General features: G+C 40.7%; 1 protein-coding gene across 2 annotated transcripts in view; it reads right to left on the bottom strand.

Annotated features, from left to right (window-relative positions):
• Positions 1 to 21,017, bottom strand: part of glis3 (GLIS family zinc finger 3) — a 593,089-nt gene that overhangs the window by 428,438 nt on the left and 143,634 nt on the right. For both annotated transcript variants that reach the window (XM_072590462.1, XM_072590470.1), the window contains exon 3: positions 5,211 to 5,406. In XM_072590462.1, the coding sequence (XP_072446563.1) occupies positions 5,211 to 5,406 (196 nt within the window). The remainder of the gene's footprint in view (positions 1 to 5,210; positions 5,407 to 21,017) is intronic.

The raw sequence follows: 21,017 nt of genomic DNA, 5'->3' as shown, positions 1-21,017 counted from the left end.
CAAGTGCATACCTGACGCAGCCAAAGAATAAAGTAATGTTTACAAATGACGCAGAATATTATGTTCAGAGGTTGGCCTTGGGAATGTTTATAGAGTACCAAATCACCTTACCTTGGAAATTTTTGAAATTCCTTCATAGATTACTTAGGTCAGTAAAACAAAATCTAATTAGTGGTGAAAGTGTCAGAGAGACAACGTAAAACAATATCCTTGCATTGTTTCTCTGCCATCATGTGATTTCAAGGCACATAAAGTTTGATTCTCCCTCCCCCTCCCACCACCCCCTGCCCGGTTTACCCGAGATAACTACTCGCTTTCATTCTGTCAATGAATAACCTAAGAAAAAATCAGCTAGACTTGGAAGTTCTTTCCTGAGGGTCACTTTATGATCAAACAGTGAACTTTTATAAACTACAATAGAGTTTCAGTTGGAAAGAACAATGAGCACATTTGAAGAGCATTATTTTATTGCTGTGGTTTCAAAATGCAATTTTTAGAAAAGATAGCCCACATCTAGGTCAAGGAGCTCAATCTCATTCGGACTGAGACAGTTTGCTGTGTCCAGGCTAGGCTCATGCTTCAGAGAGCCCCACTATGTTAACCTTGACAACTGCTATAAATAAGAAATTTGTGACGATGCCCACTAGAGGAACTTTACAAGGTCAGCTTATGTTATACCTTTTCTAACAGTGGAGCCAGGATTTGCTCACAATGGCACAGATGTGGAATGAAAACATTGAATTAAAATGACTGAGCACTGACTCTCGATATTCTGGGTGTTGTGGGGGTGGGGCGGGGTGGGGGGTGCAAAGGAGCAGATGGTCTGAATGGCCTGCTTCCAAACTGCAGGGATTCTATGACTCTATGCTACAGGAAATCATTTAACCAGAGAAGCAAATAGGAATGTTGTGATAGTAAAGGACAGCACAAAGGGGGAATAAGCACAGTTTTCTTCAGCAAAGAGCAAGATGGTTGTATTGCCTGTTTGTTCCCAGCATTCAGAACATCCACAGGGAGCTGCAGAAGAATTTGCAATGGAAAAGGAGGATCAAGCTGGTATGATCCACTCTGGCACCAATGATACAGGTTTGTAGGAAAGAGATTCTGAAGAAACTGTGTGAAAAGAAAGGTGCAAAATTTAAAAAAAAACTTCAAAAGGTAGTAATCTCTTAATTGCTGACTGAGGCGTGAGCAAATTAGCATCATCTAAATGAGATTAAGGAATTAAATGCTTAGTTCAAAGATTGGTGTGGGAGAAGTAGGATTTGATTTATAGGACAATAGCATCATTACTAAGGAAAGAAAGAGGGAACTGTGCTGTTAAATGGTCTTCACTTGAGCTGGGACAGCAGTACTGCAATGTTGTACAACTAGTACAGGAGAGAAGGATTTCAGCTACATAATAGAGCAGAGGATCAAGAGTGGGACGATGGGCTAAATTCGTGAGGACAAGGCAAGGGAACAAGCTAGCAATAACAGAATTGATATTCTAAGTGCAGCAGCAACCCTCAGGTCATACAAATTTAGGATTTTATCAGCATGTAAGGGCAGAGTTTGCAGCAATAGTAAAAAGACACAACTTAAAGCTCTGTACCCAAGTGTGCACACCATCTGTAACAAAATGGATGAATGGCAGCTCACGCAGATATAAATAGGTCTGATTTGATCGCTAACACGGAGATATGGTTGCAAGGTAACCAAGATAACATTGTAGGATATGTGACATTTCAGAAAGACAGGAAGGTCTATTAATTAATGTTGATGTTAGTACAATAACAGAGATATGCTCTTAAATATAAAGATCAAGGTGTAGAATCAGTTTTGGTAGAAATAATAAATAATGAAAATATGAAGACTTGTGGCAGTATATCAAAAGCTGTGGCTGTATATTAGAAGCTCTCTCCTAATTATTTCACTGTCAGACAGTTTAAACAAGTACTTCTGACAACACTACAACAATAACCATAATTGATTTTAATGTACACATTGATTGAATTAATCAGATTGGCAAAGGAACCCGAGAATGTGTGCTCATGGATTGTTTTCACACAGTTTAGTAGCAAGCTCTAGAGCCAGAGAATCGGCTATTCTAGATTTGGTAATATGCACTGAGACACATTTAAATAAGGAATATTGGAAATGGGCAGGAAAGTGTTACAGAGATCTATGGCACAGCAATTACAACGTCTTTAGCGAGAACAACCATCTCTACTGGCTGCTGTGCTCATCATCAAGAGGCAAGGTCCCACAAGGAGGCAGCAGAAAATGACCAAACCTCATGTACCATCCTGTCTCTATCTCTCTCTGTCATTATCCATCACTCTCAGAAACCACATGCAGATTCGGTATCTCCCTTGACCACCGTTGACAAAGTGTGATATCTGCTGGAGGAGGGCTTACTCTCTGAAGGGCTGAGTGGGAATCCTATCCCAATAGCCATCAAGATTACAGGTGTTTGGATTATTTTAAATGTAATTACAAAAAGCAATTGGGTACCTGTGAGACATGTCTCAATTCCTGGCCCATAAACATATCTATGATTTTTTTTTGCCAGACTACACCTGTTTACATCCTTCCCCCATGAGGAGGACAACCAAGCAAACAGGCAATGGCATTGTCCAGTATCTTTGGTCTTCCCTCGATGTAGTGCACTAAAATGCCCGCAGGTTGTTTTAACAACAGCCTGTCACCAACCTGCAGAGTTTAGATTACTTACAGTGTGGAAACAGGCCCTTCGGCCCAACAAGTCCACACCGCCCCGCCGAAGCGTAACCCACCCATACCCCTACATCTACATCTACCCCTAACACTACGGGCAATTTAGCATGGCCAATTCACCTGACCTGCACATCTTTGGACTGTGGGAGGAAACCGGAGCACCCGGAGGAAACCCACACAGACACGGGGAGAATGTGCAAACTCCACACAGTCAGTCGCCTGAGGCGGGAATTGAACCCGGGTCTCTGGCGCTGTGAGGCAGCAGTGTTAATCACTGTGCCACTGTGCCACCCATTAACAGGAAACACTTCCACTCCATCAGTGCTCAATTTACCTGTGACCATCACTTCCAGATTTTGGACACATGCTAGAGATATGACTACTTGGAAAAACATAGCTTGATTAAAGATAGTCAGTACGGCTTTGTGAGGGGCAGGTCATGCCTCACCAACCTCATTGAGTTTTTTGAGGATGTGACGAGACAGGTTGATGAAGGTCGAGTAGTGGATGTGGTGTTTGTGGCCTTTGATAAGGTTCCCCATGGTAAGTTCATTCAGTAAGTTAGGAGGTATGGGATACAGGGAAATCTGGCTGTCTGAATACAGAATTGGCTGGCTGAAAGAAGACAGCATGTGGTAGTGGATGGAAAGTATTCCGCCTGGAGGTTGGTGACCAGTGGTGTTCCACAGGGATCTGTTCTTGGGCATCTGCTCTTTGTAATTTTTATGAATGACTTAGATGAAGAAGTGGAGGGGCGGATTAGTACGTTTGCCGATGGCGCAAAGGTCGGTGGTGTTGTAGATAGTGTCGAAGTGTGCAGGCTACAACAAGACAGTGACAGGATGCAGAGCTGGGCTGAGAAGTAGCAGATAGAGATTCAACTGGAGAAATGCAAAGTGAATCATTTCGGAAGGTCTAATTTGAATGATGAATACAGGGTTAAAAACAGGATTCTTGGCAGTGTGGAGGAACAGCGGGATCGTGGGGTCCACGTATATAGATCCTTCAAAGTTGCCACCCAAGTTGATAGGGTTGTTAAGAAGGCGTATGATGTGTTGGCTTTCATTAACAGGGGGATTGAGTTTAAGAGCCATGAGGTTTTGCTGCAGCTTTATAAAACCCTGGTTAGACCACACTTAGACTATTGTGTCCAGTTCTGGTCGCCTCATTATAGGAAAGATGTAGATGCTTTAGAGGGGGTGCAGAGAAGATTTACCAGGATGCTGCCTGGATTGGAGGGCTTGTCTTATGATGAGAGGTTGAGTGAGCTAAGGCTTTTTACACTGGAGAGAAGAAGGAAGAGAGGTGACTTTATAGAGGTGTACGAGGTAATGAGAGGCATAGATAGAGTAGATAGCTAGAAACTTTTCCCCAGGGCAGAAATGACTGTCACAAGAGGGCATAATTTTAAGGTGATTGGAGGAAGGCTTACGGGAAATGTCAGAGTAAGAGTTAGGTTCCTTATGCAGAGAATGGTGGGTGTGTAGAATGCACTGCCAGAGGTGGTAGTAGAGTCAGAGACATTAGGGGCATTTAAGCAACTGCTGGACAGGCACACAGACAGCAGTAAACTCAGGAGTGTGTAGGTTAGGTTGATCATAGATTAAGACAAATGCTCGACACAACAACGTGGGCTGAAGGGCCTGTATTGTGCTGTACTATTCTATGTTCTATATCATCAGACCCGACATGATGTGAGGATACTTGTGAACTCACAGGTACTTGCTGCCTTCCAAGGACCTTGGGTCATGCAGGGATGGCTGCTTGGAGGCCAGGTCTAATCCTTCCAGACACGGATGGAGGTGAGGATAGTGGGGGAAGAATGCCTCATCTTCCGCCTTGGGATCCTCCAACCACATGACATTCATGTCGATTTCACCAGTTTCCTCATCTCCCCTCCCCCCACCTTATCCCAGATCCAACCCTCCAACCCAGCACCGCCCTCTTGAACTGTCCCATCTGTCCATCTCCCTTCCCACCTATCTGCTCCACCCTCCTCTCTGACCTATCACCTTCACCCTCACCTTCATCTACCTATTACATTCCCAGCTACTGACACCCCCCCCCACCCCGACCCACTCCCTTCCCATTTATATCTCAATCTCTTTGGGCCACTCCCCCACATTCCTACAAGGACTTAAGCTTGAAACATTGACTCTCCTGCTCCTCGGATGCTGCCTGACTGGCTGTGCTTTTCCAGCTCCACACTCTTCGACTCTGACTCTCCGGCATCTGCAGTCCTCACTTTCTCCTTATTAAACACCCAACAAACCAGATATTCAGGTGTTCTAGCCTGTTTTAGTGCATCCCTCAAATCCGAGTGCCAAAAATTCAGCTATTTCAAATCTTTTTGTGTTGGTTTTCCTTTTCTCAGTTCAAGCCACTTATTTGTAACATGAGAGATGGATGAGTTTTTAAAATGGCATTAGAATAGGGAACCACAAGATCAATGAATCAACAAATTAATTAAAAAAACAAAACCATTGCAAGACCTTGTATCTGATGCAGGAATGTTTAGATTTGGGTGCATCTGCCGATATAGAGTGCGATTTAGGTGGTTGCTCTGGATAATTGTCTGGTTTGATAGAAGTCCCGTTCTCTGGACTGTCATGGGACTGCTCGTCACCACTAGATTGTTGCTGGTGCTCTTCCCAATGGCTTTGCATTGTGGTCCAAACTCGGAGCTACCTGAAGTATGTATAAAAGTAAATGTTAGTCTGGATATTTCAAAATGTTATAAACAGGTTGGCAACCACAATGAACATATGAACAGAAATATCGAGTTTTGTAATATATGTTAAATAACAGCATGTTTTCAAATCAGACTCAAAACAATAAAGGGGAAAAGACTAAAATAAAACCAAGAACCATGGATGCTGGAAATCAGAAGCAAAAAAAAATTGCTGGAGAAAGTCAGCAGGTCTTTAGGATTAAGGACCATTACACTAACTCTACTTTCTCTCCACAGATACTGCCAGACCTGCAGATTTTCTCCAGTAATGTCTATTATTGTCATAGAGGGGTAATGTTGGGGAGCTCTTGTGGTGCAGTGGCAGTGTCCTTAATATCCCAGGAGACCCAGGTTCAAGTCCCACGAACTCCAGAGGCGTGTAATAACATTTCTGATGGAATTGGTTCAGAGAATGTCTGGAGGGACAGTGGTTTCCAAAAGAACTGTTTCAGCACGGTCACCATTGCCATTGCAAAACTCCAGCACAATATATCGTCAACCCTGCAAACTATATTAATATGACTTCTTTCCCCCTTAAACTATAAAATAACTTGTAAGCAAGTTCACATTTGTTTTAGCTGTGTAACATATAATGAATCATAATACTTATAATGCTCAGTAATTATACATCATTGTTCTACCATTCATCCTACCATATTGTCTTGAGTTTACAAACCTGGTAAAATAGTGTGTAAATATCTCATTAGCAGAATAGTACTACCTCAATGTTTTTTAAAACTAACTTATTTGTTCAATCTACTTATTTAATTGCAATTCTCAGTGCCTGATTGAATAATTGCATGAAGACAGTGCTCCAAATTGCTTTTATTCCTGTTACTGGTCTCAATATATATTAAAACTATTTATCCCAAATATGTTGGGATAACTCTTAAACACTTTAATTAAATACCTAGAATTTAAGTCCTGAGTATAATTTTGTTTGTATTTAAAATCCCTTGTTGATGCAAAAATGTTTCTGCTTCTTTCTGCTTCATAAATTATTTGAATGTTTTGTGATCATTCCAAGCTATTCCATTCATTTTGCACCAGAAAGTCACATTCAGACAGTGATTCAATTACAGGTCAGTGCTGATTTTAATCCCCCTCTCTTTCCCAACCAAGTGCAGCATCCTATGTTGGATGTTTTACTTGTGGACGTGCTTCATATATCAGACAAGTCTACAGTGCTGAAGTCAGTATAAAAATTACATGCATATTGAATAACCAGAACAGCATTGAAATGACTGCACAGAGGCTAGTATCCCATCACCAAGTCACCTTTTCTTTACTTGTGCACAGTACACTAGCTTTGACCAGCCAGCTCAGAGTCAGTCCCCAAAAGGAGGAGATTCTAAACCCCCTGTGTTTTTTATCTTTTCTTACAGAACCCCAACCCTCCTGTTTTTTTTCTTTATGTTTAAACCCCCACAACACTACTGCCTAACTGCGGTAGTGCTTATTTTTTCCCCAGCACCCAAGTTGTGTGTGTGCAGATGTGAGACACAGTGAGAGACACAAGGTGCACAAATTTTTATTCAATTTCCACCACCAGGAAGACAGGAAACACCCGAGTGGCCACTGACAAGCACTGCCCTTCACATCAAAGGGCAATGCCTTGTGATCAAACAGTGAAGGGGAGGGTAAGGACTAAATCAAAATAGAGTTGGAGGGGGAAATAATGCACTCCACTCCCTGCATAACCCCTTGTTTTTTTTTTCTCTCTTTTTTTTAGATTTAACACCCCACACTACCACCTAACTGCGGTAGTGCTTATTTTTTTCCCAGAGCACCCATGGTGTGTGTGTGCAGGTGTGAGACACAGTGAAACACACAAAGTGCATGAATCTTTATTCAATTTCCACCACCAGGAAGATATGAAAAACATCCGAGTGGCCAGTGACAAGCACTGCCCTTCACATCAAAGGGCAATGCTGTGTGATCAAAACAGTGAAGGGGAGGGTAGGGACTAAATCAAAATAGAGTTGGAGGGAGAAATAATGCACTCCACTCCCTGCGTAACCCCCTGTTTATTTTTTTTTATTTATTTTTTTTTTTTTCTTCTTTTTTTATTTTCACATCAAATGAAGCTTTTTATTTTTCTTTTTTTTCACATCTCCTGTTAATTTTTTTTTCTTTTTTTTTAATATATTTTTTTCTTTTTATTTTAAAATTTAACCCCCACACTACTGCCTAACTGCGGTAGTGCTTATTTTTTCCCCAGCACCCATGGTGTGTGTGTGCAGGTGTGAGACACAGTGAAAGACACAAAGTGCACGAATCTTTATTCAATTTCCACCACCAGGAAGATAGGAAAAACACCCGAGTGACCAGTGACAAGCACTGCCCTTAACATCAAGGGGCAATGCTGTGTGATCAAAACAGTGAAGGGGGGGGTAGGGACTAAATCAAAATAGAGTTGGAGGGGGAAATAATGCACTCCACTCCCTGCATAACCCCCTGTTTTTTTTTGTTTTTGTTTTCTTTTTTCTTTTTCTTTTTTTTTCTTTTTTAACCCTGGAAGAGGGGCAGGCAGTCAGCCCTAACAGCCCCCATCGCCTGGTTATTTTTTTTAATTTTTATTTTTTTCTTCTTATTTAACCCCCACACTACCACCTAACTGCGGTAGTGCTTATTTTTTCCCCAGCACCCATGGTGTGTGTGTGTGCAGGTGTGAGACACAGTGAGAGACACAAAGTGCACGAATCTTTATTCAATTTCCACCACCAGGAAGATATGAAAAACACCCCAGTGGCCAGTGACAAGCACTGCCCTTGACATCAAAGGGCAATGCTGTGTGATCAAAACAGTGAAGGGGAGGGTAGGGACTAAATCAAAATAGAGTTGGAGGGGGAAATAATGCACTCCACTCCCTGCATAACCCCCTGTTTATATGTGTCAGTCAGGTTTCCTGGTTGGCCCAGGTTAACAACTCCAATCAAGGAACTCACAATCAATGAGATCCACCTGGTTCCAATCACTACAAAGACATCCATCAGATCGTACTGTGGTTTATGCTTCAGTTGTGTTATTCCTCCAATTCTTTTCATTATGAATGTGATTAATAATGTGATAATGACCAGACAATCTGTTTTCTTTTGTTAAGTTGATTAAGGGATAGGTATTAGCCAGGACACCAAGAACATCTTCCATGGCCTTCTTTTAAGTAGAGCGATGGGATCTCTTACATCAACTTAAACAAGCAGAGGCATCATAGGAAATCTCACCACCAGTGGAGCAAATCACAGCGGTGCTGCTGTATCCAATTGTGAATGTTGGTGGGAAACCAAGGAGGAATAAACATCTCTACTTTGTAACAAAGTTGTTTTATATTTAATGCTTTTGGTAGAACTTGTATTTTGAAAAATTGTGGAAAATGAATTCAACTTTTTCGGAACTACTGAGAGAGCTTCCTTTAAAAGAAGTCATTGAAAGGTCACTGTGGACAGAGAAAGAATGTTTTCAACTGTGTTTCCCAAAATTGCTGTGGCTGGTGATAACTGCTCGTCTGCATGGTCTGGAGACCTCTGCTGTGACCATTTGAACAGCGATTGGATAGACAGTGCTTGGGGGTCTGGAATAAGTTGAAACAAGAAGCCTGTGAGGAAGAATTACCTAGCTGACCTCTCTTATTTCTGAAAAAAAACAAACCCTCCTGTTCAGTGCATGGTCAATCCTATTTGTTCTTCTGAAAGAGCGATTGGAAGAACTTCTCAATTCGCTACTTTCTGAGCAAGTTGTGTCTGCCAAGACTTCAGAGACAACTTGCATGATGAGTGACTTGACTGCATGTGCCAGAATATCAGAAGAACAGACTTTCTCTTGAATGAGTTGCCAACACAGAATAAAACATGAAAGACAGAATTGGGAAAGTTCCCCTGTAAATCCTCTGGCAAATTCCATAGAAACTCTGCTTAATTTCCTTTTACTTGAAATTATGGGTCTGGAAGCTTTTACAAGCTAATTGTTAACTTCCTACACATGGGTTAACACATATGTTTAAATTAGAATGTGAAGAATCTGAACATGCTGTAAACAATAATATACCTATATATCTTTTTTAATATATATACGTGTAAACATAAAGCACACACATTAGTTTATATACAGTTTCATCTCAACAGAATGTAGGAACATAGGAACAGGGGTTGATCATTCAGTCCCTTGAGCCTGTTACACTTCTCAAATGAGATTATGGCTGATCTGTGGCCTAACTACATATACCCTTGCTTATCAAACAATTATCCATTACAGAATTAAAAACTAACAACTGATTCAGCATCAACTGCTATTTGTGGAAGAGGGTTCCGAACATCTCCCATCCTTTGTGTGTAGAAGTGGTTCTTAACATCTCTCGATGGTCTGGCCCTCATTCTCAGACTATGCCCCTTAATTCTAGAACCCCAGCCAGTGGAAACAAATAAGCTTTATCCTCCTTGTCTTTTCCTGAGAATATCTTCGATATTAGGAAGTAAAAACAATGACTGCAGATGCTGGAAACCAGATTCTGGATTCGTGGTGCTGGAAGAGCACAGCAGTTCAGGCAGCATCCAAGGGCTTTTGCCCGAAACGTCGATTTCGCTGCTCCTTGGATGCTGCCTGAACTGCTGTGCTCTTCCAGCACCACTAATCCAGTATTTTCAATATTATCCTAACACAACTAGATCATGATTAAAGTATGGAATTCCTTGCATAAGTACAGAAATTAATATTAAAATGAAGCATGAAACAGAAGAATATGAAAAATTTAGGTGTATAAAAGAAAACAAGCTGAATTTAGAGAACAGGAAATAAGATTTTAAACAGTAGTAAAGGTAAGGGAGAGAATACATAAGGACTGACAAGCAACGTAAAAGGAACTGATAAATAAATAAAAATAAAACATTAAATTAAGAAGAGGTTAGCTTACAGAAAATCAATAATATATACTTATGGATGATAAAGGAATCAAGATACTAAAGAAGTACTTTGTCTCCATAGCCACTTTAGAGTACACAAAAGGCAAATAGGAAGGCAGAAGGAATGAGGTGAAATTATTATATTGTGTAACTATAGATAAAGCTGAAAATGTGTTGCTGGAAAAGCGCAGCAGGTGAGGCAGCATCCAAGGAGCAGGAGAATTGACGTTTCGGGCATGAGCCCTTCTTATGCTTGAAACATCAATTCTCCTGCTCCTTGGATGCTGCCTGACCTGCTGTGCTTTTCCAGAAACACATTTTCAGCTCTGATCTCCAGCATCTGCAGTCCTCACTTTCTCCTAACTATAGATAAAGCAATAGTCATGAAAAAGACAAGGTCCCTGACTGATATCAGTCATATGATCAATGATCTCATCACAATTTATTTGTTAACACATCAGCACCCAAAGGTCTCAATACTTAGTCCACACTGTTCCATTTGTTTATTGTAATAACTGACATAATCTTTGTAATTATTAAAATCATCATTAACAACATGCTTACTATTTTCAATTGATCTTACCAGCAGTCCTTAGAAGGGATTGCTGAAGGCTGCCATATTTTAAAAATATTTACTCAAATGACTATATTAGTTTCCTACTCCTGAACTTACCTTAGTCTGTGAGCTGATTGGAGTCAGTCTTGTTTTCCTCCCTGCCCCCACAATCAGAGAGCTGTCTCTGAGACTTTACATGGTGTCTTCAGCTCATCAGGAATAAACAAATGAGGTTGATCAACAATTTCTGTGATCCTGCTGTGCACAGTGCCACACTGAATCCCAATTTGAGGCAAACTCTGATCTCTTATAATGTCACCAAACATAAATGCAAAAAAGCTAGACCTTAAGAGCTCACTGGTTCGGGTACAGTTCAGATTCTGTATCCAGTTTTCCATACCTTACTTTCGGATAATTTCAAGTCAGTACATGCTAACTACATCCATGATTCCTTACTGACAATGAAATTGTTGCTACATTGTGAGGGTTGGAGGGTTTGAGCTATTGGGAGAGGCTGAATAGGCTGGGGCTTTTTTTACTCTGGAATGTCAGAAGCTGAGGGATGACCTTATAGAAGTTTATAAAATCATGAGGGGCGTGGATATAGTAGATAATCTTTTTCCTCAGGGTAGGGGAATCTAAAATTAGAAGTCATAGGTTTAAGGTGAGATAGGAAAGATTTAAAAGGGATCTCAGGGACAACTTTTCCACACAGAATGTATGGAATGAATTGCCAGAGGAAGTGTTGGAGGCTAGTACAATTACAACATTTAAAAGGTATCTGGATGGGTATATGAATGGGAAGGGTTTTACAGAATACTGAGTGGCCTGGACAGAGTGGATGTTGGGAAGGTGTTTCCATTGGTAGAAGAGACTAGGACCTGTAGGCAGAGTCTTAGAGTAAAAGGAAGACCTTTTAGAACTGACATAAGGAGAAACTTCTCCAGCCAGAGAGTGGGAAATCTATGGAATTCACTGCCTCAGAAAGCTGTGGAGGCCAGGTCATTGAGTATATTCAAGACCAAGACAGATAGGTTCTCAAGTATCAAGGGGATCAAGAGTTATAGGGAGAAGGTGGGAGAATGAGGATGAGAAACATATTCGCCAAGATTGAATGGTGGTACAGACTCGATGGGCTGAATGGCCTAACTTCTGTTCCTTTGTCTTATCGTATGGGCCAAATGATGGCAAATGGGACTAGATTTATTCAGGATATCTGGTTAGCATGGACAAGTTGAACCAAAGGGTCTGTTTCTGTGCACCTCTATAACTCTCTGACTGTATGAAACTTGTAACTGCATAATCAATACTAAGGCTTTACTGGAGGTCAGACTCTTAGATATTCAAGTTGGATGTCAAAAGTGAATATAGAAGTAATCAAATCAAAAGACTACAATTTAAACTGGAAAGTCTAAAAAGGAACAAATGTGATTAATAACAATTTGTCTGCCTAAGGGAAAAAAATCTGTTGATTGTGAGTTGAATTCTACCTTGGATACAGAGAGGAATGATATATAACATACAAATTCTTCTCACTGCATTCATTCCTAATTCTACAGTGGCAGCTATCTTTAACAATATAGAGTTAACATGTGGCACCTAAGAGGGATAAAAGATTGCCCATGTGTATCCTTAAAGACTGAATGAAAACCTCAAGAAAAAGAATTCCAAAAATTACTTTTGATGTAAATTTAAATAAAATTTCAGATAAGATCTCTTTCTTGTTCTACATTGCATTTTTTATTTTCTATCTTGTTATCTTTTAAGTAAATTGTTTACTCGCTTTAAGTTGAACTATGTTATTTGATAACTATGCTTTCCATTTCAAATAGACTGAATATGAATAGCCTCTGATGTAAAACAGCGCAGTACAATGTTAATTGCTGTAAGAGTCTTTGACTCCAATTGTTAATACTGTTGCAGGTTACTCCCACTGCCAGCTCATAATGCCCATTTAGTTCTTTCCTGAAGATGGCTTTTCGTATACATTTCTTGGTCAACTAAAGGGGCACATTAATCTGAGGCTATTGTATAATTTTCTCCCATTGTTCCATTCCGAGGTTAGAGTGATTCTATTAAAATAAACCCTCTCCCTCCCTCACGGCTGCCCAACAGCCCCTCTTCACAATCCCCTCTAACTACTCACTGTATGGTCTTTCTTCCCAGTCATAATACACAGTGACCCTTTCCACTAGCCTCATTCAATTGGCCCTCCATCTTCTCCCACATTCATGTACTCATTAAACAGCCCCTATTCCCATCACATCTCCCTTCCCTGCAGCTCATTTACTCAGCATCTCTTCTTTTCAACCCACTCCTTTATGTGTGTGTGTGTGTATGTGTGTGTGTGTGTTGTCTCTCTATCTGTCTCTCCCCAGCAAAAATGTTATAGAAAGGTCAACATACCTAAGTTTAATATTGTTAATTGTAATAACGTTTTCAGCACTTATTCACTCAGATGCCCATCCTTTCCAACAGGAGGGAAATACAGTACAGCTTTTCTCATTCATTCATGGAATGAGGGCACCGTTGGCTAGGCCAGTACTTATTGCCCATCCCTAACTGCCCAGAGGGCAAGCAAGAGTCAACCACATTGCTGTGGTTCTGGAGTTACATGTAGGCCAGGCCAGGTAAGGATGGCAGTTTCCTTCTCTGAAGGACATTAGTAAACCAGATGAGTTTTTCACCCAAGTATTGACCATAGAATCATGGTCATCATTAGACTGTTATTTTGTTTTAAATTGAATTCAGATTCCACCATCTGCCTTGGCAGGATTTGAACCCAGGTCCCCAGAGTCTCAGGACTGACAATCCAGTGATAACGCCACTAGACCACCACCTTCCCAATTACATTACAGTATGACTGAAGAATGGTGAAAAACTTAAACTTGTTCATGTTGCACTCATCAGGGCAGATGCAAAAATGCCACATTTTAAAGGGAGCAGCCAATGTATCCCACCTGAGAAAGAAGTGTTGATTAATTGGCGAGTTATCAAATCTATAAGGAGAGAAGGTCCCATCTGGCGGCTGTATTGTTTGAGGTGGAATTGTGACTGACCCTTTGATCTTGATATAAATAGATAAAGACGATTAGATCTATCTTTACAAATTTTTTGTATCGTAAGTGAAAGGAAACTGTACAATAGTTAAAACAGCAATGTTTCACGCCTTGACTATTTTGATTTCATGCAGGTGTAGCTGTAGATAAGGAGAACTCCTCTGTTAATTAAACCAAACACCTAGAAAAGCTCACCTCGCCTCGTAATCTGTTAAAATATGAGTGACAGAGAACTCCCAAATTCCACTATTTAAAGAAAGTAATATCAATTTGTTCTTTAACTCTAAAAGTGAACATTAAACAACAACTATTTACAACTCTAAGCCTCCTTTCACGTAAATACTTGTTATCTGCCTCCAACTCTATAATGATATACTTTTCCAATAAAAGCCCATATTATACGTACATCAACTTAATTTCAAAACTGCACAGTGGCTGTCATCAGTGTCTGTCTCCCACGGGTTGTCTTTGGTCTTTTGCTGCAAATGTGTTCCAGTTACTCTCAAAGGTGACAGTTATTCTGTCGAAGGCAGTTGGCCTCACGTCTGACTTTCAAAACATCTGCTTCTTTATACCCGTAACATTGGATCATCTCATTAGTTCGAGTTGGCAAAACCAATAAATTCAAACTCGATTGGGTTTTAGTATCCTGGAACATAATTTAAACTGGTTGGCTAAATTCAAATGGTTGTCAAAACAGCAACCAAAACTCAGGTGTTTGTTTCACAACCAAATGTTACATATTTTCAATTTTCCAGTACAGTTTGAGACTGTTAGTCAGTCACATGACAGGTACCTCCAAGCTCTGAGTGCAAAACAGCTTTTACTCTCCCTTAAAGGTACACTATATGCCTTCAACTTCATAACATCTCCCCGATAAGAAAAAGTAAACCAGCATAATAAAAAGATTACATCTTTTTTTTCTAATTCTTAACCCCTATTCCAAGGAAATGTATAGGATATTAATCTAAATTCATATTAATTTCTGCACACACACAGAAACAGACCCTTGGTCCAACTCGCCCATGCTGACCAGATATCCCAACCTAATCTAGCCCCATTTGCTAGCACTTGGCCCATATCCCTCAAAACCCTTCCTATTCATATCGGCAAAAGTGAGGACTGCAGATGCTGGAGATTATAATAGAGAATATGGTGCCAGAAAAGCACAGCAGGTCAGGCAGCATCTGAGGAGCAGGAGAGTCAACATTTTGAGCAAAAGCCCTTCATCAGGAATGTAATGTCCTGATGAAAGGCTTTTGCCTGAAACGTTGACTCTCCTGCTCCTCGAATGCTGCCTGACTTGCACACTCTCTACCTTTCCTATTCAACACACATCCAGATGCCTTTTAAATGTTATCTGTACTTTATCCATTAAATCCGTGATAATGCATCTGCTGTCACATTCTTACAACCTGCAACATGTACAATTTGTAAATTAACATAAAAATATGAGACTATTTCATTGGAGTCTTGTCTTTAAATCATTCCAAGAATGTAAGAGAATTATGATCCATGTACACAACTGTCTCTGACACGTTGTTTGTCATGTAAACAATAAAATGTTGGAAGGCCAGTATCAAACTCAATAATTCCTTTTCAATGACAGAGTATTTTCTCTGGTGGGTGTTGAGTTTTTCTGAAAAGTAACCAACTAGTCATTCAATTCCATCATCATCTTCCTGTAGCAGTACACCTCCAATTCTTATATCACTAGCATCAATTGCAACTGTTAATGGTTTCAAAGGTTTTAGTGTAGCTAAAACTGATGCCGTGGTTAATGCTGCTTTTAAATTGTCAAATGCCTCATGGCATTGTTTTGTCCACCAAATTTTGCGTTGTTCTTCAGTAAATCTGTGAGCAGTGTCAACATGCTGCTGAAGTGGGGAATAAACTTCTGATAACAAACTTAGTCCCAAAAATCGAAGCATCTCTTTCTTTGAGGGTACTTGTGGAAATCCCTTGATGGCCTTCGTCTTTGCGTTCCTTGAGGTAAACCTTTCATAACTGATGTTATGTCCCAAGAATGTCACCTCTGCTTTCATGGATTCAGTTTTCTTTAGGCTTATTACCAGTTTTGCTTCTTGTAATCATTCAAAGAGCTTTGACAACCGTACCATGTGATCTTTTCATGACTCACTAAAGATCACGACATCATCCAGATAAACTGCACAGTTTGATAACCCAACTACAACTCTGTCCATGAGTCTCTGGAATGTGCTGGTGATTCTTCATTCCAAGCGACATCACTACAAATTGATATAGCCCATTTGGGGTTACAAATGCAGAAACTTCTTTCACTATCTCTGTTAAAGATAACTGCCAATAATCGCACAGTAAGTCCAACTTGGTGATGTAAGCGGCTTGTCCAACTCTCTCTATACAGTTCACCAATCTTCATATTGGGTATGAGGCTGATGTTGTTACGGCATTGACCTTCCAACAGTCCATACAAAATTGTTGATTCTCATCAGGTTTGGGACGAACACGATTGGCGAACCCCACTCACTCTGACTCGGTTCGATGATATCTTTGTTCAGCATTGCATCCACTTCCTTCTGGACCTGTGTGTCTTTGAAAGGATTAAGCCTGTAGGGATGTTGTTCTATCAGAACAGCATTCCCAACTTACGCCTCATGCACGATAGTATTAGTCCTCCCCGTCATATACCTGCATATGTCCTCATACTGCTGCAACGAACCTTTCAACTGTGTTCTTTGCTCCTGACCCAGATAGTTCACTAACCTATCCCACGCCTCATGAATTTGCTCATTGTCTAACATAATTTAAGGCCCATCAAACTCCACAACATCTGGATTTAATTCCTCACTCTGCAGGGTAGTAACTCACACCTGTTTCTTCAGTTCCCTGTCTCTATTATAATAAGGCTTCAACATATTCACACAAAATACCTGATACCGCTTTTTTTCCATCTGGCATCTTTACTGAGAAAATGTCAGAATCTCAGAGTTTTTATCTGCCACCTGCTTCATGCTATGCTGTGCCCTCTTCAGGTGTCGTTTAGCTAACTCACAGATCCAACTTAATCTCTCCCTCACCTCAGATACATAATCCAAGTGTGAGATCTCGGACTTCGGTCCTGTCAATTTTTCTTTAATTACTTTCAAAAGCCCAATCACTTCATGTCTGAATATTAACTCAAAGGGAGAAAACTGAGTTGATTCATTTGGGGCATCTCTAATGGCAAACAATACGAATGGGGTACCTTTATCCCAGTCATTCAGGTAAACCTGACAGTGCTCTCTTAATATAGTCTTCAGGGTCTGATGCCACCTTTCTAAGGCCCCCTAGGATTCAGAATGATATGCATTTGATTTAAAGTGCTGTATGCCTAAGCTATCCATGACCTCCGTAAACAACCTAGCAATAAAACTAGTCCCTTAATCTGATTGAATCTCTCTGGGGAGCTCATGCCACATGAAGAAAGCTATTAACTCCTCTACCACTTTTATGACAGGGTAAATCCTCCTGCTTAATTTAAAACCAGCAACACAGAAAAGATTGATCCCCTGCGGTAATCTGTAAAAATTCGCGTGGCCAAGAACTATTTAAAGTAAAAAGTTACAACTATAATTCTTAAAGTATAACAGAGAATACCTAACTCACAACTATTTACAATTCCTTTCTCTAACCTATCTGTTACCTTTCCTTCTAAAATACTCGTCCGATTAAACTCCCGATTACGATTTACAGGAAAATTCAAATTTTAAAACCAGCCAGTGGTCGAACTCTTTATTTTCGTTCATAGATTGGCTCTCCAGGTCAGTGTTGAGGTTTTTCTCTGTGCAAACTCCTCATCTAGACAGGTAGCTCTCAGACAGTTCTGACTAGCAGTCTACAACTGTTGGTCTGGTGGCAGTTCTTCTCCTAACTCTTCAATTTTCCCCAGTCTTATATCCCAAAGCATCAGATTGTGTGATTGCCTTTAAGACTGTCAATATTCTTGACTGGGATTTGGTATTTTTCAGGGTCTAATTTAAACTGATTGGCCGAATTCAAATCTGTTTTGTTGTTCCCAGGCAACTAGCTAGCCCAGTAGCTGGAGCACATTTTACATTGTATCTTATTGAGAACACTTAGTGCTGTCACTGCTAGCTTTTACTCTCTTAAAGGTACAGTACACCCACATCTTCATAACAACCACCCTTCTTGCCTTCATACTGCGCAGTGGAATTGTCTTCGGAAATCTGGTAGACACATCCATTACGGTTACAAGTACTGTTTCCCAGTATTAGTTTTAGGGACGGGACTTACACAGTCAAACATAACCCATGTGTTAGGTTCTTCAAATGCAGGAATTGGTAACAAGGTGCTGGTTTTATTACTGCCTGTGGCTTACCCACCATTTGTCATGCATGCCATGTATGGCAAAAGTTAACCACATCCTTGTGCAGTCCAGGTTAAGGTACAAAAGAAGTGTTTTTGTACCTTAACCTGAGTCTTCCTCACACCTAGGTGACCTCCTACTGGCAATTTATGTGATTAGATTAGATTAGATACTTACAGTGTGAAAACAGGCCCTTCGGCCCAACAAGTCCACACCGACCCTCCAAAGAGCCACCCACCCAGATCCATTCCCTTAAATTTACCCCTTCACCTAAGATTATGGGCAATTTAGCATGGCCAATTCACCTAACCTGTACATTTTTGGACTGTGGGAGGAAACCGGAGCACCCGGAGGAAACCCACGCAGACACGGGGAGAATGTGCAAACTCCACACAGACTGTTGCCTGAGGCGGAAATTGAACCCGGGCCTCTGGCGCTGTGAGGCAGCAGTGCTAACCACTGTGCCACCGTGCCACTCACCATGTACTACCCGTAACACTTCCTGGCTGTATGCTATCGGCAACACAGTCTGGTGCACGTCTGCCTATTCTCCTCTGCACTAACCTGGAACTGACACTCTGTCAATCACTCCTAATTTTACTTCCCTAGTCTTGAGTTGGCATTCCAACCTGAACTTAAATAAGGTAACACTAAATTTCTGTCCATCTATCCCACAAATTACCACTCTCTCCGGTAACATGTCAGAAAGAGTGCAAATACGTTCATCTCATATTATTAGAGTCTGATTTTATCCTGTATCCCACAAAATTAACTTATTTCTCTTTTCCCTCTGTTCTTTCTGAGTAAATTTTATCCACAGAGGTGAAGTGTTTTTAGAGATCAGGTACTAACTCCAAACCTAGCCCCTGCCTAGGCTGTGTACTCTCCTTCAACTCTTAGACCTTTCTTTGGGTTTCCTTTACTAATTTCACTAATGACTCTGGATTAGCCTCTTTTACCACATCTTTTCTCACCGTGCCTTTCTTCAATGACCAGCACTGTGACTTTATGTGTCGCACTTTACCACAATGTAAACCCCTGAGGTCTTTCACCTCTTTTTCACCCTCTTGTGCCTCTTCTTTCACCTGTGGTAAACTATTATCAGTGTGCTCTACTCTTTGTCTTGTAGTGTAGGATCCCCCTTTCAGCCAATTTCTATCCCTCACAGGATGAAATTCTTGCCGGAAGCTAAACTTTGTTTTATGCTTGAATGCATATTCACCTGCCATCTCTACTGCCCTTCTCACTTCTTGAACTTTCTGTTCATCCACATGAATTCTTATCATCTCAGGAAATGAGTTTTTAAAACTCTTCCAGCAGAATAATCTCTCTTAGAGCCTCATAGGTTTTATCTATTTTTAAGGCACGCACCCCATCTATCAAAATTACTTTGTTTAATTCTTTCGAACTCAACGTAAGTCTGACCTGGTTCCTTCTTTGTGTTTCTGAACCGCTGTCGATATGCTTCTGGTACCAATTCATAAGCACTTAAAATAGCCTGTTTAATTTCTTGATCTCTTGACACCTCATCTGACAGAAGTGCATATGCCTCGCTAGCTCTACCAGTTTAGTCTGAACTAGCATGACCCACAAGATCTCTGGCCACTCCATCTGCCTAGCCAATTTTCAAATGAAATAAAGAAGGATTTGACACCTTTCTAATCAAAATGTGGCAGTGCTTTAACATATTTGTATGTATCACTACCTTCTCTCTTCATCTCCATCCTGTTAACTTGATGTTCCTGATGAAGTCGCAACTTCTGAAGTTCAAATTTTCTCTTGTTTTCTCTTTCTATTGTCTCTCTTTCTCTATCCCTTTCTTCTCTCTCTTTTTGATGCTCTTTCTTTTTATTTTTTCTCCCTCTTTGCTCTGCTAAGAATCTTCTGTCTCTTTCTTTCTCTCTCTTTCTTCTCCTTCTCCTTTTCTTCTCTCTCATAGAACATAGAACAATACAGCGCAGAACAGGCCCTTCAGCACTCAATGTTGCGCCGACCTGTGAATTATTCTCAGCTTGTCCCCCTACACTATCCCAAAATCATCCATGTGCTTATCTAAGGATTGTTTAAACCTCCCTAATGTGGCTGAGTTGACATTAGCAGGTAGGGCATTCCACACCCTTACCACTCTCTGCGTAAAGAACCTGCCTCTGATATCTGTCTTAAATCTATCACCCCTCAATATGTAGTTATGTCCCCTCATTCAGCTGACGTCATCATCCTAGGAAAAAATATTTCACTGTCCACCCTATCTAATCCTCTGATCATCTTGTATGTCTCTATCAAATCCCCCCTTAGCCTTCTTCTTTCCAATGAGAACAGACCCACGTCCCTCAGCCTTTCCTCATAAGACCTTCCCTCCAGCCCAGGCAACATCCCTGTAAATCTCCTCTGCACCTTTTCCAATTCTTCCACATCTTTCCTTTAATGGGGCGACCAGAACTGTACACAATATTCCAAATGTGGCCACACCAGTGTTTTGTATATTGCAGTTCTGGGACTCAATCCCTCTATCAATGAAACTAATACACCATATGCCTTCTTAACAGCACTGTCCACCTGGGTGGCAACTTTCAGAGATCTATGTACATGGACTCCAAGATCCCTCTGCACATCCACACTACCAAGAATCTTTCCATTGACCCAGTATTCTGCCTTCCTGTTATTCTTCCCAAAGTGCATCACCTCACATTTAGCTGCATTGAACTCCATT

This window comes from Chiloscyllium punctatum, chromosome 2 (assembly GCF_047496795.1).
Source record: "Chiloscyllium punctatum isolate Juve2018m chromosome 2, sChiPun1.3, whole genome shotgun sequence".
In the NCBI taxonomy this organism is placed as follows: domain Eukaryota; kingdom Metazoa; phylum Chordata; class Chondrichthyes; order Orectolobiformes; family Hemiscylliidae; genus Chiloscyllium; species Chiloscyllium punctatum.
This window is presented reverse-complemented; position numbering and strand designations above follow the sequence as displayed.